At 40.4% G+C, this 27,175-nt stretch overlaps 2 protein-coding genes and 1 non-coding gene across 4 annotated transcripts; 2 read left to right on the forward strand and 1 right to left on the reverse strand.

The window, feature by feature from the left end:
- Positions 1-10,365: 10,365 nt before the first annotated feature.
- Positions 10,366-10,492, forward strand: LOC114822390 (U6atac minor spliceosomal RNA). Its single transcript, XR_003770467.1, has one exon. It is a non-coding gene; the product is annotated as a U6atac minor spliceosomal RNA (small nuclear RNA).
- Positions 10,373-12,938, forward strand: LOC103403991 (pentatricopeptide repeat-containing protein At5g46580, chloroplastic-like). The gene has a single exon (XM_008342846.4). It carries the CDS (start codon positions 10,638-10,640, stop codon positions 12,792-12,794), a length of 2,157 nt encoding a protein of 718 aa, XP_008341068.3. The 5' UTR covers positions 10,373-10,637; the 3' UTR covers positions 12,795-12,938.
- A 529-nt stretch (positions 12,939-13,467) lies between these two features.
- Positions 13,468-20,478, reverse strand: LOC103416868 (protein phosphatase 2C 29-like). 2 transcript variants are annotated; one of them, XR_011577038.1, is made up of 5 exons: positions 18,447-20,435; positions 17,259-17,587; positions 16,969-17,082; positions 16,211-16,475; positions 13,468-14,189 (listed from the first exon to the last, which is right to left on the reverse strand). XR_011577038.1 is itself a non-coding variant. In XM_008355080.4 (4 exons), the coding sequence occupies exons 1-4, from the start codon at positions 20,292-20,294 to the stop codon at positions 14,065-14,067; spliced, it is 2,352 nt and encodes a 783-aa protein (XP_008353302.1). In that variant the 5' UTR covers positions 20,295-20,478; the 3' UTR covers positions 13,468-14,064. The 2 variants fall into 2 exon arrangements, 1 of the variants encoding a protein (XP_008353302.1); XM_008355080.4 differs by lacking the exon at positions 17,259-17,587 and having other exon boundaries at positions 18,447-20,478.
- Between the last annotated feature and the right edge of the window lie 6,697 nt (positions 20,479-27,175).

Here is a 27,175-nt window from a genome sequence, read left to right on the forward strand (position 1 = left end):
AAACCAAAAGTAAAACATGGGTTTGAGAAGATAAAACCAAGAAAAACAGAGTGAAGCTTCTTCTTCTTTCCTTCCTTGCTCTCTGCCGTGCCTCTTGCTCTCTTCTGTTTTTCTGGGATTTTTCTTTCTCCGCACAGTACCGCTCTGCCTTCCGTCTCTTCTTCTTTTATTCTTTTTGTCAGTGTGCACTCCACTTCCTTCCCACTGCTTCTCTTCTTTTCTTATTTTATTTCTGTTTTCTTTTCTTTCTGCCATCCCCGTCAGTCTCTCCACTCCCTGCCTATTTTATTTCAGTTTGTCCTCCACTCTCTTTGTTTTCTGCTCAGTGTCTTCCTTTCTGTCCCATTTATTTTTTGTTGCTCAGTGTCTCCCCCACTGCTTTTGCGCACTCCACTTCCTTTCTTTTCTTTTATTTTCTTTTCAGTTTTTTTTTATTTCTTTTCTCCATTTTGCTTGACATTGATCCTAAAACAAAATTAACTGCACATTAACACAAGGTAAGGTAAAATGCCACAATTTTAACACAAAAACATCACAAAGACTTTAGAAATTGATGGTATAAATGCATGAAATATATGAGTGATCACCCACTTCCTGAGAAAGATGATTGAAGCTGAGAGGCCCCATTTCATTGTTTTTACAGCTGGAGTACACCAGCTAGTGTTCGGTCAGCAAAAAAAGAAAAAGGGAAGAAAATGAATACATAAAGGAAAAAGCCAGGATTATACCTTTGCTTTTGTCGACCACCAAAGCAGAAGATGCCATCAACTTTTGAGAAAGAAAACTTTCATCATGCATGTTCCCACTTTTCTGAAGAAGCCACTGGAATACGCATATGGAAAAAGATCTGCAACAACCCAGTACGCACCACCGACTGCTTTATTTATTTTTTAATGATGTAATTTATTTTTCTTATCTTTCGGAGACATCTATATAACCCCATCAGAGGGTAATAAAAAAACGGCAAGCCTAAAATAATGGGCTGGAATACTATGTGGAGGGAGAAGGCCCGTATACCCAAAAGAGCCAGGCTCTCTATTATCACCAACCAGGTGATCAAAAGTACGTCCAGTACTACAAAAAATTATTCAGCAGTCAGGCCCTCTATTATCACCAACCAGGTGATCAAAAGTACGTTCAGTACTACAAAAAATTATTCAGCAGCCTGCCACTATTACCACCAACCAGGTGATCAAAAGTACGCCCAGTACTCCAAAATTATTCGGCAGCCTGCCGCTATTATCACCAACCAGGTGATCAAAAGTACGCCCAGTACTTCAAAATTATTCGACACCCTACCGCTATTATCACCAACCAGGTGATCAAAAGTACGCCCAGTACTCCTAAAATTATTCGGCACCCTGCCGCTATTATCACCAACCAGGTGATCAAGAGTACGTCCAGTACTCCAAAATTATACATGAGCATCACTCATGTCAATAATACATAAACATTCATGAGCATCACTCATGTCAATCATACATAAACATTCATGACCATCATTCATGTCAACATTCATGAGCATAACTCATGTCAACATTCATGAGCTTCACTCATGTCAACATCCATAAGCTTCACTCATGTCAACATCCATGAGCGTCACTCATGTCAATCAACATAAACATTCATGAGCATCAGTCATGTCAATCAGCTTCGAAAGCTTCATTTACAGAACTCCAGCTTCAAAAGCTTCATTTACAGAACTCCAGCTTCAAAAGCTTCATTTACAAAGCTTCACCTACAAAGCTTCAATGCAGGGTATACAAATACTGCCTCCGAACAACCGCCACTTCGGCCCATACATGGATTCAATTTGAAGTCTCCAGCTAACAGACTCTATTGACTAAAGACATAGGGGACTACATTATGTACCATATATTGGGTCTCCACCGGGCCTCATGAAAAATACTTGGGGGACTTAGCCCATCACTTATGTATTGAGGAGCGAGCCCTTATTCTATAAAAGGGACTCCCTCACTTTCATTAGAGAGCACCCATTATTTATGTATTGAGGAGCGAGCCCTTATTTTGTAAAAGGGACTCCCTCACCATCATTAGAGAGCATTGCCGCCTGCTGAGCAACCACTTCGCCACGAGCATCACTCCTAACCCATTATTCAGGTACTGATGAGCGAGCCCTTATTTTATAAAAGGGACTCCCTCACCTTCATTAGAGAGCATCGCTGCCTGCTGAGCAACCGCCTCGCCGCGAGCATCACTCCTAACCCATCACTTATGTATTGAGGAGCGAGCCCTTATTCCATAAAAGGGACTCCCTCACCTTCATTAGAGAGCATCGCCGCCAGCTAAGCAACCACCTCGCCCGAACACCAACTCTAGCCCATAATTTATGTATTGAGTTGCGAGCCCTTATTCTATAAAATGGACTCCCTCACCTTCAACGCCACAAGCCGACCCAACCAAGGCAACATAAGCCACAAGCAGAGCAGCCTCGCAACATGTGCTACTTCTAGTTGAGCATCATTTCAGATTGAGCCCCACCTCATATTGAGTAGCAGTCCTAGATGACATCTAGTTACTTCGGCCCACACATGGACTGAATTTCAAGTCTCCAGCTAAAAGACTCTCTTGACTGAAGACTTGGGGGACTACTGTTTATACCATACTTAGGGCCTCCGTATTTAGACCTCGTATAAATACTCGGGGGACTCAAATGTAATTATGTAATAAATGAAGGGGCAAATATGTAATAAGTGAGGAGCCCTTATTTTATAAAAGGACTCCTCACTCTCCTCATTAAGGGAGACCAATTCTTTGGCCTGACTCCCACCCTCAGAAGCCTCACTCTCCTATTCAGAGGCTCTCTCTCCCTCACAATCCTTTCAGAGAAATACAATATCAGTGTGGACGTAACCCAAACATTGGGGTGAACCACGATACATCTTGTGTTATTTACATTTCTTGCATATTCATAATCGGATTTACGTTGTTTCAAGACCTCTGGTTTTGTGCATCAACACCCATAACCATTCCTTCGTCTAAACGGTTACTTATAACCGTAACTGTGAACTTTAAATGGGCGGGTAACTGTGGTTACCTAAACCCATGGGTATTTTGTCCATCCATACACCCTCCACCTATCTCTCTTATTGGTCTGCACCCATCTTTTTCTCTCCTTTTCTTTCCATCACAGAGGGGTGCAACTCGGGCCAGGTTAATCCAACCCTAACCCAACTTTTACAATTCGGGTCCTGGTTCAAGTTTGATTTTAATCAGGTTCATTCAAGTTTGGGTTTAATCAGGTTCGGGTTAAACTTGGGCGGGTTTGGGTTGCCCAACTTTTTCAAGTTTTAATCGGGTTGATGCAAAGTTTGAATTAAAATACAAGAAATACCAAAGCTTAGTACCAAAAGAAAAGAAAAAAAAAAAAAAGGGAACACTTCATTGTCTAAAGCTAGTACCCAACTCAAGTCTTGTCCTTCGAAGCTCCTGCAGAAAAAATCAAAGTGTGGCTACCAAAAAAACAATTACTTTCCACAACTCCATGCACTGTTCTATCATAATCCATCAAAAGTCACCAGTGATTCATGTTGCACAACTCAACCCAATCGAGTTTGGTTAATCGGGTTGGGTCAAGTTGGGTTGGGTTGGACAAATGATCAACCCAACCCAACCCAATCAATGAACAGGTTGAAATTGGGTTGGGTTTAGGCGGGTTATAACTAAAAAAAACCCACTTGTTCAGGTTTAAAGTCGGGTTGAACATAGGCTGGTTTGGGTTGGCCCAACCCAAGTTGCACCCATCACAGCCACACATGTGGCTTCATAGATCTTTGCTCCAGCAATCTGGAGCCTTCCAGATGATGGTCAAATGACCATTATGCCCTCAACTTTGTTCGTTTATAATATCTTCGTTATAACTCCAAATTTGATTCCACTTGCACCCACACATTTGTAATGACAAGTACTTCAAGAATACACCAAGGAAATGAATCTTACGTGACACGACAAGGTGGTCAACAAAAGTCAACATTTTTGCCTTGAAGGGCATTTTAGTAAGTTCATGTTTAAAAATTATAAAAATCGTAATATTTAGGGACGAGTCGTTACAACAAGGTGGCTGTGCAGGCAGCCACGTGCTGCACACGCTGAGCTCAGGAGCACCCCCACGCTCCCGCTAGTACGCTAGTACTCACCTTCCTCGCGAGTTACTACAATTTTGCAAGTTTTTCTCTCAACTTTCAGAGCTTATTTCGAGCTCGATTTTCAACCAAATTCAATGATTCAAAAGCCAAAGTGAAGTTAGGAATGTAAGGAACATGTCTATACCAAAATTGAGGCTCAACGAAGGCCGAAGATGGTTGGAAAAGAAGTCTAAAAATGGCCTAACAACTACGGTTTCAAATTCCAGAAAAATGCACAATGCCCTCCCTTGGGATTTCTCTGCATCCACATGTGATCAACACTTAAAACTACCCTAATCCAATACCAAAACACAATCTAAGGGGTTCTAGGGGGTTTACCTTTGCCCGAGATGGTGAGAACTCGCTTGAGAAACACAAGCACAGTGGCTGTTATTGTGCAACACGGGGAAAGATATTTGAGGGGTTTTCTCCATTGTTCCTAGTTTGTGGGGCTCCCAGATGTCATGAGGAGGCTATTGTAGTCGTTGTTGTTGTTGTTGGATGTGTGTGTAAGTAGTGCTCGGAGTGAAAGAGAGAACAGAGAGAAATGAGAGAAAGAATGAGAGTTATAAGAGTTATGAGAGAGAGAGAGAGAGAGAGAGAGAGAGAGAGAGAGAGAAAGAAAGACGAGTGAGGGAAGAAAATAGGGTCACGAGGGAAAAAGAAGAAGCCAGGGACAAGGGGAAATAAGTGGGCCCCAGTGGCTCACATAATAAGGTCCACAAAGGACGAAAATAGAAATATCTTCCTGAAATATAAAATTACCAAAATAACCCCAACATTTAAAATTTCGTAAAAACCTCGTTCAAACTCCAAATTTAATCTGCACACACCCATAAGTTCGTGGCGACGTTACGATAAGAATATGCTAAAAACATAGGTCATATGTCTCAAGATACAAGGGACAATGAAAGTCAACGTTTTTTCTCCAGGGGGCATTTTTCGTAAAATCACACCTTTAAAATTAATAAAACTGTAAAATCAGGGATAGGTTATTACAATCTACCCACCTTAAAAAAATTTCATCTCTGAAATTTGAAATAAGTTGCTATACATAAAATACTCGAATATATATAGTGGTTGTATAAATGAGAATGTCATTCAGTGGCAATCGGATTGCAAGAATTCATCTTTCATGCCTCCAAGCTCATACTTTCCTTCTCCTTTAGTATAATAGTATAATATAATATCTACGTAACAACATAAAGTCGAAAACATATATATATATATATACATATATATATATAATAACATAAAATCAAGAATACATATATAATAATATAAGTTAAACTACTAGCACTAAAATTAGACCGAAAATGAAAATGACTCTCACCCAAACATTCATAACGTCGTGTACTCCGAAAATATGTGTATGTGTGTGTCTTTGGGTCAAGCCCATATAATAACTAGTTAGGTACAAAACCTAATTAATTGAGATACTAACATATACGGCCTACTTGCCCGCTTGCTTAACGAACCCAAAGAATAAGTCATCGATATTACAGTCTGCAGCCCGCAATACTAACAACTCAATGTTGTCTTGATAAGCAAGTAATTACATCCTGAGAATGCAAAATTACCACTTTGCCCCTCACTAAAAGAATATGCATAAATCGTCCGATTTATGCCTCAATCACACTCACGCACTACCTTCCAGGGTGACATCGACAGAAATACATAGTTTCCCACATCATAACTTTGGTCCCTCAAATACATGATTGCAATACTCTTTTGTTTATCAAGCGTTGTCCATAGAATTCCTTATACAACGTAACGCCCCCTGTGGTGCCATACCCAAACCAGAATGATAAATGTCGTTATAGAAAAACTCAAATGGAGATAGGTGTCCGTCCCAACCATGCTGAAATTGTAGAACATATGAATGCAATATGTCTTTTAAGGCCTGGATAGTTCGTTCAAACTGGCTATTAGTCTAAGGGTGAGTTGTGGTACAAGTTAACAACTTAGTACCCATGGCCTTCAAAAAAGCTTCGCAAGACTTGGAAATGAAATGTGTATCACGATATGTGATAGCACACCACGTAATCGAACAATGTAGTTCACACATGCCTTAGCGAGCTGCCCTATCGTGAATTTCCTCCCGAATTTAGCGAGAAACCATGCCAAAAAAGCTAAAATAACATTCAAGAATTTAAGGGTTGAAACAAGTTCATCAAATCTAAAGTACAAGATACCTAGATTGAATACATAACTCTGATGCATGAACACATGTAAGTGCTTAACTTGATTCTGTGGTAGCAATTTGAAATGGTTAAACATTGACTCGACTTGATCAGTAGTTTGATGAAAACTAATGAATGAGAACTTAGATTTCCCCTAAACCAATATTCACAACATCTCGCTACAACAGTAACTTCAGAGATATTCAATCACCGATGGTAAGGATTTGTTCAATATGGTGTTAATGGGTGCTTGCAGGATTGATGATCTCAACTAAAAACTTCAATGTCTGAGTGGTTCTCCTAGACAGTCTGTCTACTTAAAAAATGACACAAAGTGCAATAGATAACCCAAGATTGACTAAAATATCTTTTAGTACCAGGAGGTGAATCTAGGATTACAAATAGAGCCGATGCATACCAAAACGTCAAAGAGTCTGACAAATTCGAGAATGAGGAATTTTGCCAAACAGTTCTAAGTATAGTCCTCACGAACTAATAGATAAAGCGTTGAGTGAGTTAGTCGACAAACACCAAAACATGTCCATAGTCTCCATGTATACCAGATAGTTTATGCAAGAAATGGGAATCACTCTCAACAACTCGAATGGTTCTTTTCTTCCTGTTTTGACCTTCAGGTAGTAAGGTATTTGCCTAACGACTAAGCAATTCCTTTTTCATCTCACATCAAAAGTAGAAAGTTAGAACTTAATAGGCTAACAAGGCTTCTTGATGATCTAAAGAAAAAAAATGTCACATCAGTATTCATGAGTTCTACATAAGGTGGAAATAGAAAAGGTTGAAGAGCGTTAAAGTATCTATGTGTTTTTCTACTAAAGTCATCAACAACCACATTTGCACGATCAGGGTGGTATACGATGGTGCAATCGTAGACATTGATATCCTAGCCATCATCACTATCTAAGATTTAGCTCCTTTCGAGTGAATATATACTTGAGAAGTTTACGAAGTTGATAAAGATTTGACGTGTTTCTCTATGGAGAAGGTGTCAATAGGTTTTCAAGTAAAGACGGCAATCATTAACTATAGGTCGCAGATAGGATGGTTCACATCATGTGGTCCCAACCGTCAAAAGGCATAAGCGTTACTTGACCTTGATGCATCAGCACGCAGCTAAACATTTAATAACACATCACCGTAGCATTCGAAATTGATCGACATCATCAAAGAGTGTAAGAACAATGGTCAGGTGAGACAACACTCCAATTGTTAGAAACATTGTTCAAATTCAACATCTCAAACAAAACTAACTTGTTTCCTAGCCAAAAATGGGAATATGGCTATGCTCGAAGAATCATTGACAACTACCGATAGAAATCAACAAGACTGATGATCACAACACTTTGTGAGGATTTTCGATTTTTTGTAACCGCAACCTTTTTGGAAATTGTAAGAATATCGTCTACTACGCTAGCGTCTCCCAAGAAAGATATCTACTCTAAACAAAGTTAACATTAGAGGAATGTGGTATAAAGCTGACTATCGATGTTTAGTAAATTTGACCTCGTTGTTGGAGTAAACAAGAAAGTTGTCGTTAAGGCAATCACGAATCCGTCAGAAAATGCATGGATTACCCGGTTAGTTAGGTTTATACACGTCGTTGGAGCATTCGTCAACTTGTTAAGAGGAAATGCAATCACCAAGAAATATTATGAGGTCCACACGAATTTCCTCGGCGAAAACAACAAGCCCGAGAAAATTGATTTGGTCTAACCAAACTGACATTTGCTAAACTTCGCTTACAGTTGGTGCTTCCTTAGTGTCTCCAACACGAACTTCGGATGTTTCAAGTAATCTCCATATAGGTATGACTCTGCCAACCATTCCTAGGGAACGCAAGTGGCAGAGCATCATCATCGTTTCAGATCTTCAGTTGGTCTTAACCAAATTTCATCCCACTATGATTTTTCTATTTCGCGTCACTTCTATGTAAATCTGATTTTGCTCGCCATTCATAAGGAACACATGTCACAGAGTATGGTCCGTTGTTGAAAATCGTCCATCATTCCATTATGTCACCGATAAGGCACAATCCTGACATGAATTTTCATACTTCAAATAAGGATGTGACAGTTCAAACTGAATAAGAATTGAACAACTGTGCCGTAAGACATCTATAAACGAAAGTCGTGACATCCAAATGATATCAAGGCCAACACAATACTAGAGTAGAAGAAGATCCAAAGTATGCTCTGAACAAACCATGCTTTGATACCAATCTGACATGCACCGATCCCGGTGTCAAGGCATTCCCATATCAGTAGCTTCGAGTCCTCATCTCGGTGTAGGACCCCTTTCTCTATAATCTTACCTTTTTATAATATTCCTTTTGCAGTATTTTTTATTAGTTGTCTACTTTGAAGACGTTCCCGCATTTCCATATTTCTTTATATTTAAATTACATATTTTATTTACGTTCGTTCTTTTCTTCATAACTCGCATGCATATTAAATTGGTTTTCATCACCCTCAAGTGTCGACCTACACGTGCCCATCCTGGAGTTTGGAGGATATCGGGATCAGGGCGTGTCAATAGCAATAGTTTCTCTCATTATCAAACTGAAATTACAAAGCAATGGAAACAAGAGATTGTATCTTCTCTATCCTTTCTACATATTTGTGAGCTAATAGGCCTTTATATAGGAAAACTATATCTTCTCTGTTAAGGCCAAGAGATGTGAAAATAGGTAGCACACCTTCAACATTTGTTGGCTGACAAGAACTTCAACATTTGTTGGCTAATAGGACGTAGTCGATGGTGCATATTTCTTCATGTGGGTCATCCACTTTTATAACACTCTTAGATATTTACCAATTTACATGAGGATTGAGGAGAGAGAGAAACTTCAATAATAGGAGAGTTTTAACATTTTTTAATGTTTAGCTTTTTTAAAAAATAAAAAAAAAGGTTTATTATTATTAAGGAAAGGGAGAAGAGTTTGAAATTATTACAATAATTAGGAGAGGGTGGAGTTTTAACTCAAGAAGCAGGGTAGAAATCAACACTCTATCCACTAGGATACCTTGTCAAATCTATAGAGTACTGCTTCATTAAGTTAAACTAGCAAGTCTTTTTAAAGATTCTTAGGGCAATGTTTTGTTGATTTCTTACTAAAATATTTAGCATAGTGTGGTTTTAGTGTCTCTTGGAGTGTCACTTAGTATTACAGTATAATGATATTCCTATTCACGCATAAGTGAGATGTCTTAAGTTTGAATCTCGTAAATAAAGAGTTTAAAACCAATTTATTCCTCTCACCCCTTAATATAAATATGTCGTTATTTTAAAAAAAATCTCTTGAAGATGCTCAACTTCATAATAGTGCTAGGTTTTTTAGAGGAAAGAAAACAACTAGAGAGAAAGAAAAAAAAAAGGGCTTTGTGGAGAAGTTCAAGATTGAGAGTGAAAAATCCGCTCCTCCTCTGTCAACAAATCGGCATTTCCTATTAGATAAATAGTAGGCTGGCTTTTATCTTTCATTTGTTCATCACCATCAATATCAAATTTATGAACAACCATGTGTTCCTTGGTTCCAAGTCACAAGGAGAACATTTTTGTGTAAAACTATGATATCTTGTGTTATAAAAGTTGTGGGAATTGAATGCCCACATAGTTTAGTCAAAGGTGAAACAATAAGGACTAAAAATAATGGTATTGTCAGATTTTGCTGTTGTGGTATGGCATGGTTTTCAACTTGTATGACACGGTTTTTTAATATGCATTAATTTCCTTTGTAGATATATGCACGTAAATAACTCTATATAAAGAGCACGCAATGTATGATCGAACAACCCAAAGATCAAGAATGAAAGCAATAATACAAATATCTCTCCCCTCTCTTTACCTGCATCATTTGTGTGATACATTTACAAAAATAAACAATATGATACTTTTGTCTATTTATAACATCTTGCTATTTGTTTTAGACTTCTTTGAATGCTCTGGTGTCAACTTTATCCCACATCGACCAAACACAAAATCTTGTCTAGTTTATATAGTTCCAACTCCCACATTAGTCTGTGTTCGTAGAAAGGAGAGATGGTTGGCATCTCCCCTGACAGGGACGGGAACAGCTTACGAGCTTACCTGTTACACATCCGGTTAAGGCTACCCACCCTTGTGGTGGATCTATAACCATTTTTTTTTTCTTTTTTTTTTTGCATTTTTCCAAAATAATTCAACCGTTAAATTCATTTAGGGTTCGTCGTAAAGCCAGAATTTTGCTTCCATTTTAGATAAGGTGCCAAAATATCCACAACATCTTCGTTTACCGAACAACTCTCAATCTTTAATGGCTACCAGTGCTGTCCACTGGACTGTGAATTCCTCAGATACAAGGCGACCCATCTTCTTCTCTTCACCTTTTCGACAAATCCCAACCAAAAATTTCAACATTTCTTGCCGCTCCGCCAAGTCTCCTCCCAAATCCCCGCCGGATTTAGCGGAACCCACCACCAACAAGAAGAAGAACAAAAACCCATCTTTATCTTTGTCCGAGCAGCTCCAGCCTCTGACCACAACCACTCTCTCCGACCCTCCTCCGCCCCAAGACCAATCCCAGTTGATATCCAAGCCCAAATCCATCTGGGTCAACCCGGCCAAGCCGAAACGCTCCGTGCTCTCTCTGCAGCGGCAGAAGCGGTCTCTCTACTCTTACAATCCTCAGGTGAGAGATCTGAGGGGGTTTGCCCACAAACTCAACGACTGTGATGCCACCAAAGTTGCCTTCTTGGCTGCCCTTGAAGAAATCCCCCACCCGCCCACACGAGAAAATGCGCTTTTGATTCTGAATAGCTTGAAGCCATGGCAGAAAACCCACATGTTCTTCAATTGGGTGAAGTCCCAGAATTTGTTTCCAGTGGAAACCATATTCTACAATGTCACTATGAAGTCTCTGAGGTTCGGGAGGCAGTTTCAGCTCATCGAAGAGCTCGCGGAGGAGATGATAAGGGACGAGATTGAGCTCGATAACATTACGTATTCTACTATAATCACTTGTGCCAAGAGGTCCAAGCTTTTCGACAAGTCGGTCGAGTGGTTTGAGAGGATGTATAAGACCGGTTTGATGCCGGATGAGGTGACTTACTCTGCCATTTTAGATGTTTATGCTAAATTGGGCAAGGTTGAGGAGGTTCTTAGTTTGTATGAGAGGGGAAGAGCTAGTGGGTGGAAACCGGACCCAATTGCATTTTCGGTTTTGGGTAAGATGTTTGGGGAGGCTGGGGATTATGATGGTATTAGGTATGTATTGCAAGAAATGGCTGCTCTTGGTGTAGAACCTAATTTGGTTGTGTACAATACTTTGTTAGAGGCAATGGGGAAGGCCGGAAAGCCTGGTTTGGCAAGGAGCTTATTTGAAGAAATGGTGGAATCAGGGCTAACCCCGAATGAGAAAACATTGACGGCGCTTGTTAAGATCTATGGCAAGGCAAGGTGGGCTCGAGATGCCTTGGAATTGTGGGAGCGAATGAGGTCGAATAAGTGGCCTATGGACTTCATTTTGTATAACACATTGTTGAATATGTGTGCGGATCTTGGTTTGGAGGAGGAAGCTAAGATGCTTTTTGAGGATATGAAGCAGTCGGAGCATTGTAGGCCGGACAGTTGGAGTTACACTGCAATGCTGAACATCTATGGGAGCGGAGGGAATGTTGACGAGGCAATGAAATTGTTTGAAGAAATGTCCGAGTTGGGTATCGAGCTCAATGTCATGGGGTGCACTTGTTTGATTCAGGGCTTGGGGAAAGCTAGAAGATTCGGTGATATGGTTCGAGTCTTTGACGTTGCAGTTGAAAAAGGGGTTAAACCAGATGATAGGCTTTGTGGGTGCTTACTCTCTGTTGTATCGTTGTGCAAAGAAACTGGGGATGAGGATAGGGTGCTTTCTTGTTTGCAGCAGGCAAATCCAAAGTTGGTGACTCATGTCCAAGTGCTGCAAGATAAGAAAATCGGGTTTGAGACTATTAAAGATGAGTTCAGGGACGTTATTGGTAGGACTGCGGTTGAATCCCGGAGACCCTTCTGTAATTGCTTGATTGATATATGCCGAAACAAAAACAACCATGAGAGAGCTCATGAGCTGCTCTATTTGGGAACCCTATACGGGTTGTATCCGGGTCTACACAACAAGACTGCAAGGGAGTGGTGTTTGGACGTTAGGTCACTATCCATAGGTGCAGCTCACACTGCACTTGAAGAGTGGATGGGAACGCTCTACAAAATAGTAGAGCGGGAAGAGGCATTGCCGGAGATGTTCTCCGCTCAAACTGGTAGCGGAAGTCACAAATTCTCGCAAGGGCTGTCGCATTCCTTTGGTTCTCATGTGAAGAAATTGGCTGCGCCGTTTAGACAGAGTGAAGAGAAAGCTGGTTGTTTTGTGGCAACCAGGGAGGATCTAGTGTCGTGGGCGCAGTCACAGGCTCCGTCGCCGGCCGTCACAACAGCTTAAGTGGCTTTATATGTTTATACTACGTAATGTCAAATGTGAAATGGATGATCTCATCTGGATCGTTGCATGTTTCACGATAACTTTTTGTACCAGAGTAGTTGGACAGTTTTCGGGCAACCTAAAAGTTTAGGGAGTTGTTTGGTATCCTAGTTGTTTTTCGTCCAATTTTTCGTTTTTGAAACTAACTAGAACCAAGTAATTTAGCTACTTATATCATTTTGAAAATAAAAGGTTGGGTCTTGGTGAATAACCTTGTGAAAGACATAACAACCAAACTCCCTACTTGGGACACGGTTCACTTTATGTCCACTTTCCTGCTGCGCTGTTAGACTAAGAGCTAGTTTGGAGTTGAAGCTCCTTTTGTTGTACTGTTAGAATAAACACATGTGATTTGCGAGCGAGGTTAAGCGTCGTTGGATCAATAGTGCTAATCAGATTTGGAAGGGTTAAAAGATTTGCCGGAAAGAGTCCTTAAAAGTACTTCTACATCAAACAGTGCTTTCTAAAGCAGCACTTGTGAAAAAAGCGTCTTAATAGATCGATGCTTAAACTTGTATTACCTTAATTTTCTTTTCCCTCTTGTTTCGTGCTATCCAAACATAGTCTACAGGTACCGGTAACATAAGTCGACTGTGACTTGTTGATGCTACAAAGAATTGAAACGCCAACACAATTTCTAGACAAAATCTGGGTAGAATTTCCAACTCTTGCTATCCGCAACGGTGGAAAACCCACCTTCCAAAATTAGAGATGCTCAGTTTTGACATGGGAATGCTCAAAGTCCAGTAAGTAAATGTGTACCCCCACCAATTTACAAACACCATTTCCGCTCCGGGAAAGAAGAAACGAGAGGAAGAAGGCACAGATGAAATCGAAAGAGCCTCCGCCTATGCAATTTTTTCTATTTTTGTTTTTCTTTAAACAAAAATGTAAGTCTAAAAGAAAAGCGAAACAAAACGAAACGAAAGGAAAAGATTTTTCTTCCCCCCCCCCCCCCCCCCCCCCTCCCTAAAAGAGCAGTTCCCAACAACTCCATCTGCAAAATTCTCACTTTCCCCCCTATTAAGTATTTGACGATATCTAACATCATCAGCCTTTTCCCATCCCTAACTAGTTGTATGCTTATGCTGTGAGCGAATAGAAAACCCTAATGGACCCATGCACCTGTCAGCAGCAAAGCTTTTCCCTACTGCTTGCACAACATCCCTACCCGAAAACCGAAATTGCAATATCACCTGTTTTAGAGAGGATATTGCTTGTGTATAAAGTTTCAAAGGTACATTCCTGATGACTTCCAGATTCTTCCTTCAAGTGATATAATCATAACAGTCACGTCGTCATGATACTTCCTGCGAGCTCCTTGCGGGATGTCCAGTAATTCATGGAAATCCATTCCTGCAAACCAAAACAGTTCAGGTTCAAAGCTGTAAAACCCTAACAAAACATGTAGACTAATAATAAAGCTTTTTGTCCAAACTAGAAAGACAAGTATCAGATTAAGGGATTAAAGTCTATGCTTTCGGGAGGCCAAAAACCTAAAACATTAGATGGGTAAACTTAAAAGCATCTTAAACGAACTCCTTTCTCCACCAAAAACTGATGCTTCAGCTGTATACACACTCGATGAAATGCCCTGGAAAAGGACTAACAACTACTGAAATCTACACCCAAAATGCCCCAAATACGGACGTATAACCTATATGCATATATCAGGAAGCACTACTTATATCTAGACCCAAAATGCACCTAGATCCCATCAAAACTTATCATTTTGGAACTATAAATAGCACTGTAAACTACAGTCCATCGATGGAACGATAAAGAATTCAGTTCAAACTTCACCAACTTATCCTTGACAAGTCTTACTCTTACAAATTAGAACTATATTTTATTTTCTTCAAATGAAAATGAATGTAACTTTCTGTTAAGGGAAAAGAACTGTATGCCTTATTCCATTAACCTCTGGAAGGGGAGGGAGAATCACTCTGTGCCCCCGCACTCCTGGGCAGGAATGATAATAGTCATTGTGGCAGTGTTATTAACATTCTTGCAGAATAGTGCTTAGAGCCTTATGGGGAGCATATATTATTGCCTTCCACAACAGAATGAAATATGACCTTAACTAATCAATTGAATCCAAGTATAGGAAATAGGTTGTCACAAGCACAAAGCATAGCCCTAGCTAAGTCTGATGCCTACCAGGAGTGTAAATGGGCCGAGCCAAGTACCAAGGTGCTCAAGCTCAACTTAGTTGATATTATGCATGCTCAAGCATGGCCCAATTGATATTGTCACGTAAACATATGCTCAAGCTTGGCTCTGGAAGGGGAGGGAGAATGCACATATGCTCATAGTAGTAGATAGTAGTAGATAGTAGTAGATAGTAGTAGAATGCACATATGAAACCGATCAAATTAATAAGGTCAAGGTAATATATTTTATAGAAATTGCCAACAATTAAGTCAAAATTACAGTCACTCAGAGTACCGACACTTGATAGGAAGGAAGGTGTTTATTTCCACCCTTTATCCGATATTTCGAAAGAATCACAGAAGTTTTTGTAACATCAATAGTTTGATAGTAATTATCTGATCAATTTCATCTGTTGTTTTCTTGTGGGAAATCTGGTCAAATGTCAGTGAAATTCTGGTTTGGGTACTGAAATTTCTATGCAACTTTCTACATGTGATCTGAAAAGTTTCAAGTAGAAGTTGAAGATGAACAAGAAGAACAAAGAAGAAGGCCCCTTCTCTATTTCGAAAACACTTTTTAATCATAACCTGTTAAAGGTTTGACTGGAGATGGCTCTAGAACCCACATGCTAGACAGTTACTGCACTTTGATCAATTAGATGAATGCTTGGGCAAAGAAATTAGCTAGAAGGGATTTGGTTAATACTGAAAACCATGTTACAAATGTAGCCCCTTATCACTTAAAATTCCCCATATTTAAAGGTAGACTTTGCTCTTTCTTTTTTTTCATTGATATTTCAGTAAATCTGGACTACCAAAATATCTACAATTGTTGATAATTTTATCCTTGAATTAGACAAGGCTTAAAACCTATGAAGCCAGTGCCGTTATTTTTGCAAATTATCTAATCAATTTGATACGTAACTTTTTTTTTTTTTTCTTTTGTCAAACAATAAATTTTGTTAGATTAGCTAACGACGGGGTTTGAACCCACGCCATCATGCAAAAGCTCCACACCTTTCCACCACTGTGGTAAAGTCACTTGCATACGTAACTATTTCCAATCCTAAAATGTAGTGCCTGCACCCACCATTCTAACACCGTCCTACTAAGCCTTGCATTGTTCTTCCAATGAACACTTCAAATTACAACGAAAAAAGAACACCAAAAGTACATATATACAATTTGCACAATATAAGAGGCGATAGAAATGGAGGAATTTACCAGCTTTTTTTGCAGCACGGAAAAGAAGCTCCTCTATTAGGTGTTGTGCAGGGTCTCCATCTGGAAACTTCTCCATAAAATTCTCAACATAGGAAACTACTTCCTGATTGCTAAAATACTGATACAAACCGTCTGATGACAGGATTAAAAACTGATCACTAGGGCAGAGTCTATGGTGGCGAAGAGAAGGCAAACATGATATGTATGGTGCAGTGCCAATGTACTCATTTCGAAACATTTCCAATAACGTGTCATTCCACTTGGGCTGCACAACAAAAACAAATCACATTGTTACCTACTGAGGACACTAGACTGTGTCCAATGCAATTGTACATGGTGAGTTCATGCAGCAACAAAAACACAAAATCATAATTAACTTTTAACAAATTTGCTGAGGATTCTGGTTTTGTTTGATTAGAGTGAAAAAAGTAATAATCTTGAAACATACAGACACGATTATACATACAGAGGTAATAAACATATGTACATGATTTCTTGTAACAAAAAAGAAAAAAAATATGTACAGATTGAAATTGACCATTCACAACTTGGGACTGTTGAAACTCTATGTCAATAATTACGAAACCTCGTTAGGTGTTCCCTTATTATGCAAGTAATGTCAAGCTGTAACTTTTCAATAGATGTGTAAAAAGCAATTTTACTTCAGATTCTAAAATAGTATATGAAATAAGTATCTCCACGCCAAACCATGCAAAAAGTGAACTTCAACAGGATAGTTAACAATAATGTACTTAAACCTGTTTCAGAAATCCAGCCCCAAACGCTCTGGTAACTTTAAGACGACCTTTCACTCTATCATTGACAATACAATGTTTGTCATCTGGATGTTCATTTTTTATTCTTGTTACTTCCTGCAGAACGAAAAGAAAAATTGTTGAAAAACAAAACACAAACGAATACGAGCTAAGATGCATCAAACAACATAACTCAGAAACTAAACAAGGAAATGCCTATAATTGTTACCAGACGACACTATGGATGGGAAAGAGAGGGAATAGTACAAAGAACAACAACCAAAGATCCTCACCAATAAGAAGATAAAAATGAGTGTCTGAGCGCATTATTATGGTGAGAAGTAACTTTTTGGAATGGAGGTGATAAGATCCACCAAGGCATTGACAGAAAACACTTCATACTTATCAACACGCGCACATCAGCAGCACAGCCACAAGGTTATTAAACATTGAAGGACTGGCACAAGAAAAGATACATGCACGGAAGCTTCCACATATTGTCCCCATCCATAAAGGAATTGAACATAAAGGCAAATGAGACGACCAAAAAAGCCAGGACAGGAAAAGGAAGCTTCTTCAACTCTTTAAGTCTGCTGTCCCCGTCCCCAGAAAGGACACATTGCTTAGGGCAATTGTTCAAAATCAGGTTCAGTTCAACCAATGGATGATACTTTAGTAGGCTTATTTAAACAGTTGAAACATGATTTGATAATTGCAATTCCTAGATAGCTTTTCTTTAGAGTCTAGACCACGTCATAAATAGTGACAAAAAGCAAATTTAGAACGCACCTCCACTACAATTAACTTCATTTAATTTAAGTTCATAATAAATTTCTTTCAAAGAATTACTGATGATATTTTACACATTGGTTAGATTTCTTATAGATTAATACCTCAAGTTTGCCAGTACATTTTCCCAACACTTAAAGAAACACCAGAAGTTTAAGAAACAACAAGAACCTTAAGCTTGCCTTGATAGGAAGCATCAGAGCCGGCTTGGCATTTTCTAAAAGAAAAACTCGAACACATATTTAGCAAAGTATCACACAATCTAAGGGAAAAATCTAGCTCCAGCTGTCAGAAGACCATATATCTAGCATGAATTACATGAATGAGAAGTGTGCTTCAACTAGTACTGATTTCTCTCACCAACATTTCATAAAAATTAAAATAAAAAAGAGAAATTCTATGACCAAGATGCATTACCAGGAGATAAAATTGTGAAGCATGCTGCTTCAAAATTGTTAAAGATAGCAACTCAAGAACCAAAAGACCATGGAAAACAACCAAGTTATTTGGCGTTTGTGCATAAAAAAGTTTTTGATTTAGGATTCTTTAGTAAAATGAAAACTTAAACACACCAAACTCATCCATCCAGGAAAATACACAACAATCAAGTAGGAATTCATTAATGACTGGTCAAACAATATTTGCATGAGAACTAAGGCTACAGATACATACATGAGAAGTAGAGAACTTACTTCTTCAATGCTCGTGCTGTGATCAGTGGACAGTTGCAATGCAGTCAATCGCATTGCATGAGTAGGAGCCTCATTGGCCACAGCTGAGGACGACTCAGTTATATCCTCAGTGTTCAACCCATTGTCCTTGTGCCCTGTCAAAGCACTGCTTGAATCACCTTCCTCCAGCTCATAATGTGCTACAATGGCCCGACTATCCCCCAAATTCATCACATACACATCCTCATCCCTCATTAGCACAACCAACAAGCACGACCCCATCAATGCAAGTTCCGGATTCGTATCATGAACCTTATCGGTCATCTCCAAATACGCTTCCTCCGTCGCATGTAAAGCCCTTGACAATACACTCAACACCAACTCGTGATCCACCGGTCCCTCCTTCCTCTTCCTGCCAGTTGGAGCAGACCTCTCCTCCACTCTATTCTCAACCTCAACCTTCTCTTTATCCTCCAAACCAAACCGCCATGGAAACAATGCCCTACTATGACCCTGACCCTCCTTGTGCTTAGTCAAGCCTTGTTTCAATTTTGACAGCAAAAGCCACCGCCTACTAACAGCAGAACCCGAACCCTCATTGCTCACTGTAACTGCGTCATCAACAGAAAATGCAAACCTCTCGGAACCCGAAAGGTCAAGCCCCTCTTCAGCCTCAGCCTCAGCCAGCAATTCCCAAAGCCGCCGCCTTCTAACACCGTCGGATTGAAAGGTCACTCTCTTTTCCTGATCAGCTTCCGGCATGGGGTTCGAATCTGAATTCGACTCGTTTTCAGTTTTGCCCTCTAAAACTACTTCAGTCTCTGAAGCTACATTTGGTGGTGGGTTACTGTTATTGGCTTCTTCGGCGGCTGCTGGGGCTTGATCATCGTCACCAACCTCCCAAAACAAACCCTGAAGCTCATTGTAAAATGCACGGTAAAGATTACCCATCAGAAATTCCGGAGCATCAGGGCCATTAAACCCATCGTAAATCCCAACAAACAGCCACCCCTGCTCTTCCGATACAACCACATGTACACGATCCTCCCCGGCTTTGCCAAGAGCCCACTGGACATTGCTCTCGCTCTTGGGCTCAGGCTCCTCTCCGATCGACGGTGGACCCTCCTTCCGACCAACGAAATTGAGCACCGGAACAACCCAGGGGCGCTGCTTCTTCTCCGAGAAATTCCGATACAGCGCCTTCCCAATCCCCGAAATGCCCTTCTTCCGCCTCTTCTTCACGTAAGGGCCACCGAGTGGCGCCGAGAAGTGAACCCGCCCGTCTGGCCCGGCCGGGTTGGCGTTCGGGTTTGGGTCGAGGGGACCGGAGAGGGCGCCGCGCTCTATCGGGCCAGAGAGGAAGAAGCCCGCCCGCTCCATTGGACCCGAGGGATCTCGCTCACCGCCACGTGGCACGGGCTGAAGAGGCAAGGCGCTAAACGACGACGTGCTCTCGAAACCATTGACTATACTCCCCCGGACGCCGCCGCCGCATCCGCCGAGAACACTCTCAGTGGCATCGTCGTAAATATTGTCAAGCTGGAGGACAGTCCTAGGAGTGGCGCTATTGGCACTGACGGAAGCCCCGGAGATGGCTTTGAACCCGGTTTCGTGCAATCCGGGTCGGGTTCTGGAGCCGGATTCGTGAGGGGGCGAGAAGCGGAGGGAGTTGGAAGGGGAAATGAAGCGATCCGACTGACTAGGAGAGAGAAAGCGAGCTGAGGAGCGGACGTAGCAGAAAGAGTGGCCTAGGGTTTCGTCCAGGGGCTCGGACGCGGCGAAGACAACGTCGTTGTGGTCCGGGTGGTGGTGGTTGGTCCGGTGAACCGGCCGGAAGCAGGCGGAGAGGGTGGAGACTCCACTTCCCATCACATTTGAGTGGCGTCCGCTGTTTGGCTACCGAGAAAATTGTCCCCTATACGATTTTCCGGCAAAGCTCAACAACCCAAATAACACCATTAAAAAAAACGAAAATAAACAAAAAAGAAAGAAGCGGAGAGAGAGAGAGAGAGAGAGAGAGAGAGTGGCAGTGGTTTTATATAGTAGTTGAGTCGAGTGACTGGCCTCGATTTTGTAGAGAGAGGAAGACTTTGTCTCTCTAAAATAATTTTATATTTTTTTAAATATTTTTAAATTGGTGATATTTGAATTTTAATTTTTTGTTGGTGGGTCTTGGTTGACGGTTACACCTGGCGCCTAGCAAAGCAAAAATGGCAAGTGAGTACCTGCCACGTCGGAAGACACGTGGAAGTACTGTGATTGGCAATAGCGATTGGGATGCAATTTGTGGTCGGACCATTTTGTCCCTCCCTTTTCCTTCTTTCTTTTTAGGGAAAGGAAGCGGTGGTGGGAGTAGGAGTGTAGGAGTGTAGGAGTGTAGGAGTGTAGGAGTGTAGGACTGTTCACTCACTGCAGGGTCAATGTGGAAAACCGAGGTTGGATTAAAAAGGGTTATCTTATGGGGCTGCTTTTGTCCTTTTCTCTGTTTGGATTTTCGGACACCCCCAGCCCAAGGCCCAATCTCGGTTGACCATTACTTTTCCGTTTTATCTTAAATTACCATTATGCCCCTGGTATTCTCCTTAGTTGCATTCGAAGTACAGACGAGCATATCCTTTTTATGTTGTTGGGGAATTGCGACGCAATTAATGCTGTGATAAACATTTTCAGTTTCAGAAAGGGTATGTTCGTGTATAGCTGGAATTAATGAGCCTATTAAATTATTAATTACGGAGGACTAAGCATTCTTAATTAAATTGATATGGTTCTGGAATTTCAGTCCTTTGTATGTACTTTGTGCAGGTTTTTTAGGAAATGTGCATGTGACTCATTGGTTAGTGGGGTTTTGCAATTCTATATTTCCATGGTCCGAGGCTTTGCTATGTTAACATCATTTATATTTAGACTTTGTTTAAATTGAAATAATAACACTACCCATATAAATTGTCTTAGTTTTTTTTTTGAGTTTTAACGAAACGCTCCCGGTACTGTTTACTTTTAACGAAAAATCACATTTTTACCTTTTTCTTGTACAATTCACTACACCTTTATTTGTCCTTTTTCATTAAAACTAAAGTTTTTTTTTACTTTTCATTAGTTTTTCTTAGTTTTTTATACCATCATAAAACTAAGCTCTTTTATTGTTCAAAAAAAAAGAGAAACTAAGCTCTCTTTTTTTTCCCTATAATTAGCCTTATGTTTTAACATATAAAATCATACACTCCTTTTTTAGCCAGTTGATATAAAACAAAGGCTCATACAATCTAGAGCATGATCTTATTTTAAACAACGACCTTAAATTTTTGTTCGAATCTATTGTGTTAAACTTTTTTAATCAAAGCTCGTAAACAAGTTTTGATTTATGATATAATCATTTCAATACTCGGTTTTCATCAATTTAAAGCTCCACCCTTCTTGTTTGATTAAAATTTTCCATGCCAATACAAAAAAAAAAAAAAAATTTCCCCCATTAATGATATTGCAATCTTTCGTATGGCTTAAGGGCCCTTCGTAATCTAGTTTTCTAGCTCCACCACTGGTACTATTGACACGCCCGACCCTAATATTCTCCAAACACCAGGGTATGCATGTGCTAGCCTACACCCAAAGGTGACAAAGTCATATTATGATGCATGAGAACTAATGAATATGCATTTATGGAACGTGTTCAGAGCATATAACTAAACCAAGACACTAAAAAGGAATAATATAAATTGAATGAACAAGAAGATGGGTCCTACACCAAGAGGACTCAAAGATGTCGATGCAGGAGTGCCTTGACTCCTGAGGGGTGCAAAACAAAACATGAGTGGACCAAGTTTATATATAAGTAATACTGAAATAGTTATTCATCAAGGTACTAACCCCCAAAGTTTAGGAAAGCTTAATAGTATAATATGTAATAAGTTTCCGAAAACCCTAGCATGTCATAAAACCCTTGCGTAAAACATATATCATATATAATATGCATAGTAATGTTATCATAATTGTCACATCCCGGCCCAGGCCCCCACCCCATCCCGGGCTCGACTCCGCCATATCACGATATTTTCTGTTTTGGACTCGACCATGCCCTCACTGTTTTGTTTCTAGGAACTCACACAAGAACTTCCCAGTGGGTCACCCATCCTAGGATTGCTCTCGCGCGAACTGGCTTAACTTCAGAGTTCCGATGGAACCCGAAGCTAATAAGCTCCCAAAAGACCTCGTGTTAGGTAAAGATGAGAATATACATATAAGGCTTAGAGGATCCACTCCTTTGGGCGATGTGGGATCTTACAATCCACCCCCCTTAGGGGCCCGATAAAAAAAAATACTAATCGAAACCCCGTGGTATTTAACAATCCTCGAAATAAACAACTCAGTTAGTCGGCTTAAAGAATAGTTCTCCCGAACTAGTATGAAATGTGTTGACTTAGTAAGCCTATCCACTATTCACCCAGAAAGATCTTAACCTTCGACAATGGAGATGGATATTATTACTTAGTGATTATGATTGCACAATTGAGTATCACCCTAGTCATGCAAATGTGGTGGCAGACACGCTTAGTAGGTAATCGCAAAGCCGACTTAATGCCCTATATGCTTGTTGTGTCCCTCTTCTCGTAGAGTTGAGATCTATGGGAGTTGATTTGGGAGTAACGGATAGAGATGAAGCTTTACTTACTAGTTTCCAGGTCAAGCCAATTTTGATAGATCGTGTGTTAGAAACTCAAGCGGAGGATGAAGAGTCTCAGGAGTTAATAGAGTCAGTGTCACGAGGGAAGAAAAAAGATCTCAGAATTCGAGAATCTGATGGCATGCTTATGCAAGGAAGCCGGATGTACGTGCCGAATATTGCAGAATTAAAGAAAGATATTCTTGATGAGGCTCACATATTGGCTTATGCGATGCATCCTGGGAGTACCAAGATGTATCACACTATTAAACCTTTCTACTATTGGTCAGGCATGAAAAGGGAGATTGTTGAATATGTGAGTAGGTGTGCGATTTGTTAGCAAGTTAAAGCTGAAAGGAAGAAACCCTTTGGATTGATGCAGCCACTTCTCGCTCCCCAGTGGAAATGGGAAAATATTACTATGGATTTCGTGTACAAGCTTCCTCGTATGCGAAATGTTTACGATGGCATCTGGGTGATAGTGGATCGGCTTACTAAGTCAGCACATTTCATACCAATTCGGGAGAACTATTCTTTAAGCCGACTAGCTGAGTTGTTTATTTTGAGGATTGTTAAATACCACGGGGTTCTGATTAGTATTATTTCTAATCGGGATCCTAGGTTCACTTCTAAGTTCTGGGTGGCAATTCAAGAGGCACTTGGTTCGAGATTGCTTTATAGTACGACCTATCACCCCCAAACTAACAGACAATCCAGGAGGACTATCCAGACATTAAAGGATATGCTAAGATCGTCGGTACTATAGTTTGGTGACGTTTGGCATAATCGTTTAGATTTGATGGAGTTTGCTTATAATAATAGCTACCATTCTAGCATCGGGATGTCACCTTTCGAGGCATTATACAATAAATCTTGTCGTACTTCTCTTTGTTGGTAAGAAGTTGGTGAGAGGGAATTAGTAAGCCCAGAGATTGACACACCCCGATCCTAGAATCAAGGCGTGCTGGCCGTCACGTGGGCGTGACGTAACTAAAAGTGCGACGCGGAAGCAATAGATAAGAGAAATACGAATAAACAAAACCAAATACTAGCAATAATAACCAAGTAACGTGCTAGAGTAAGTTAAAGTGTGAAACACACATATTCAGAGCCTAAGTACAAGGTGCAGTCAAGTAGGAACATTACTAAATTACAACACCTGCAGGTGAGTCCTACATGAGTAGTCTGTCAAAATGTCGTGGGAATCCTCGTGGGGTACCAACGCTGCTAACTAGAACCTAGAAGGGCGCAAAATAAAATTGAGTGGGTCAGTAAAACAAAGCTTTTTGAAAAATCATTTCATTTAAAACATTTCTAACCCCTCGCTGTAAAACCTGTATACTTTCCCAGAAAATAACATATTATGCATATAATCTTCATATATCTCAAATCACAATTCTTTATTAAAACCCAGAAAATATGCCATGTCATAAATGTCAATAACAGATTAAATGCATCAATATAACAGGTGACATAATGAATCAACCGGAGACCCTGCAGTTGGTCCTGTACGGTTAATTCCATAGCTCAATATCCAAACCAACCGGAGTCACCACGGTGACCTGTACGGCACTACTCTGCACATAAGTCGGAACTACCTCAAGTAGTCTGTACGACAAGAATGGTGTAATAATACGTTCTAGTGCTTCACTCATCAATCATCTGTGCACATAATCTAAGGTCACCTACCAGTCGGAACCACCTCTAGTAATCTGTACGACTAGCATGTCGAAACCCTCTCATGGTCTGTACGACATGCACCTACTTGGATCTAAGGTGAGCCTGCGGTGCGGTGAATATTATAAGCACTAACACCAAGGGTGCAGGTTATGAGCTCTCAACACAATTCACATTACAATAAATCATATGAACAATCTAAACTCACTTAATACTCACATGTGCATCCACAGCACCATTTCACATATATATGCATCAATTACTAATTCATATAATTCATAATATGCATGCATGGCATTTGAAAAACATACTTTTATTTAAATTCAATTTCTGGGAAATTCAGTAGTATATAGGTAATAACAAAAAATAACTGCCCACTCACTGGTAAGTCGAAGGGTCATAACCCCCGTGACGTCCCTGGATGCGCTCGTCCTCGGGATAGGTATCACCTATATGCGAAACAACTATAAAAACATTAATTAAAGCACATAACCGACAATTCGTAATAACTTCTCATACGATTCTCAATTTGGGTATATGAATATACCACAGTGACCTACTCGACATCATGGACGTCGAGGTATTTTTAAAATAATTTTTGGACTTGTCACGCGCCCCCACGCGCCGGGACAGGCACGGGTCCACGCGACCCTCACGCGCATCATCCCCTACCTCCAGTCGCCGGAAAAACTCGCCAGCGTCGGAAACTGGGTAAACCTACAATCGCCCTTTTCTCGCTCGATTCTCAACCATTTTCCATGAAATTTTCACCAAAACTTCACAAATTACGAGAGGAAGAAGGCTATACCTTTAAAACTTCCAAAACCTTCGAAATCACGTCAGGAAATTTCACCCAAAACCGGCCACCTTCGAACCTTGTGATCCCAACGTCCAAAACCTTCCAATGAACGTCCCCGATCTGCGTGAGAACCTCCTAAAGCTCACTATGAACTTGGATTGTCCTAAAAACCAACCATTACAAAGTTCATGAATAGTACCCAAACCGGACCTCGAGTTTTCAATGTGAAATCGAAAGATTTCTTATCTAAAATGGGTATAGATGAGTTCGTATGGTCCTCACAAGTACAATGGTGCCCTTGGCACCTTCGATCCGTGCTTGGATGGTCGTGGGTGAAGGCGTCCGTACAGTTCGACAGGGAAGAGGAGAGAGAGAAACTGAGAGTGAGAGAAGGTACGGGACAGTGAGACACGGGAGAGAAAAGAGAGGGATGGTTTTGTGTGTGGGTGGTCCATCTAAGTCCCTAACCACACAAAATACAACTAAATTTTTAATCTAACTCAATTGCTCCCAAAAATTTAGGAATGTACGTAATATTCAAATTAACATGTCACACATTCCTTAGTAACCATCAAGGGTACTTTCGTCATTTCACAGTCTCGATAAAAAAAATCACGGGACGGGCTGTGACAGAGATTGTGGATGAAACTACTCAGAATATTCAAGTAATTAAATATAACCTGAAAGCAGCCTAAGATCGACAGAAGAGTCTAGCTGATAGGCATGCTACTGATACGGTGTATAATGTGGGAGATTGGGTATTTTTGAAAAGTCTAGCGGACCTTACCAGATCACCGAGTGAGTCAGTGAAGTTGCTTACAGACTTGACTTACCTCAAGAACTGGCGAAAGTGCACGATGTCTTTCATGTTTCTATGCTTCGCCATTATGTCTCCAATCCATCAAAGGTGATACCTCCTCAGCCACTAGAAATTAATCCGGATTTGACATATGATGAGGAACCAGTGATGATCTTGGACTGGAAAGATAAGGTTCTCAGGAATAAAACTGTTCGCTTGGTGAAAGTTTTGTGGATGAACCACTTAGTGGAAGAATCTACTTGGGAGACGAAAGATCGTATGCGAGATTTATATCCACGTTTGTTCTATGAATATTGATATGTTGTATGATGGTGTACAGAAATTTCGGGGACGAAATTATATTAAAGGGGTAGATTGTGATAGCCAATTCCGAACTAAAATATATTTTATCCTCGAATGCGTTGAAATGACTATTTTGCCCTCGTGGGCCTTGTGGCATGGATGTACGTAGATAATTTTAAATTATTTTTTGTTGACATAATTAAATTATATGCGTGGTCATGGGAACGTTGATGTGATTTAGGGCCGAGTTGGGTTCGTAGTGGAAATGCTACGAATGATTAAAGGAAATTGGATTGGACCTAATTGTATAAACCCAAAATATTTCAGCCCAATTAGGATTTAAGGCAATTTAAAATTGCCCAATCCCGTGACACACACACATACACCACACGTGCACACCTTCTTTCTCCCCCCTCTCTCGAACCCTCTTCTCCGTTAGTACAACAGAAAGCATTCATCCTCAAACTAAACCAAAACTCTATGGATTAAGCTTGATGTTTCCAGATTTCTACTCA

The sequence above is a fragment of the Malus domestica genome, chromosome 16, assembly GCF_042453785.1.
Source record: "Malus domestica chromosome 16, GDT2T_hap1".
NCBI classification, from domain to species: Eukaryota; Viridiplantae; Streptophyta; class Magnoliopsida; order Rosales; family Rosaceae; genus Malus; species Malus domestica.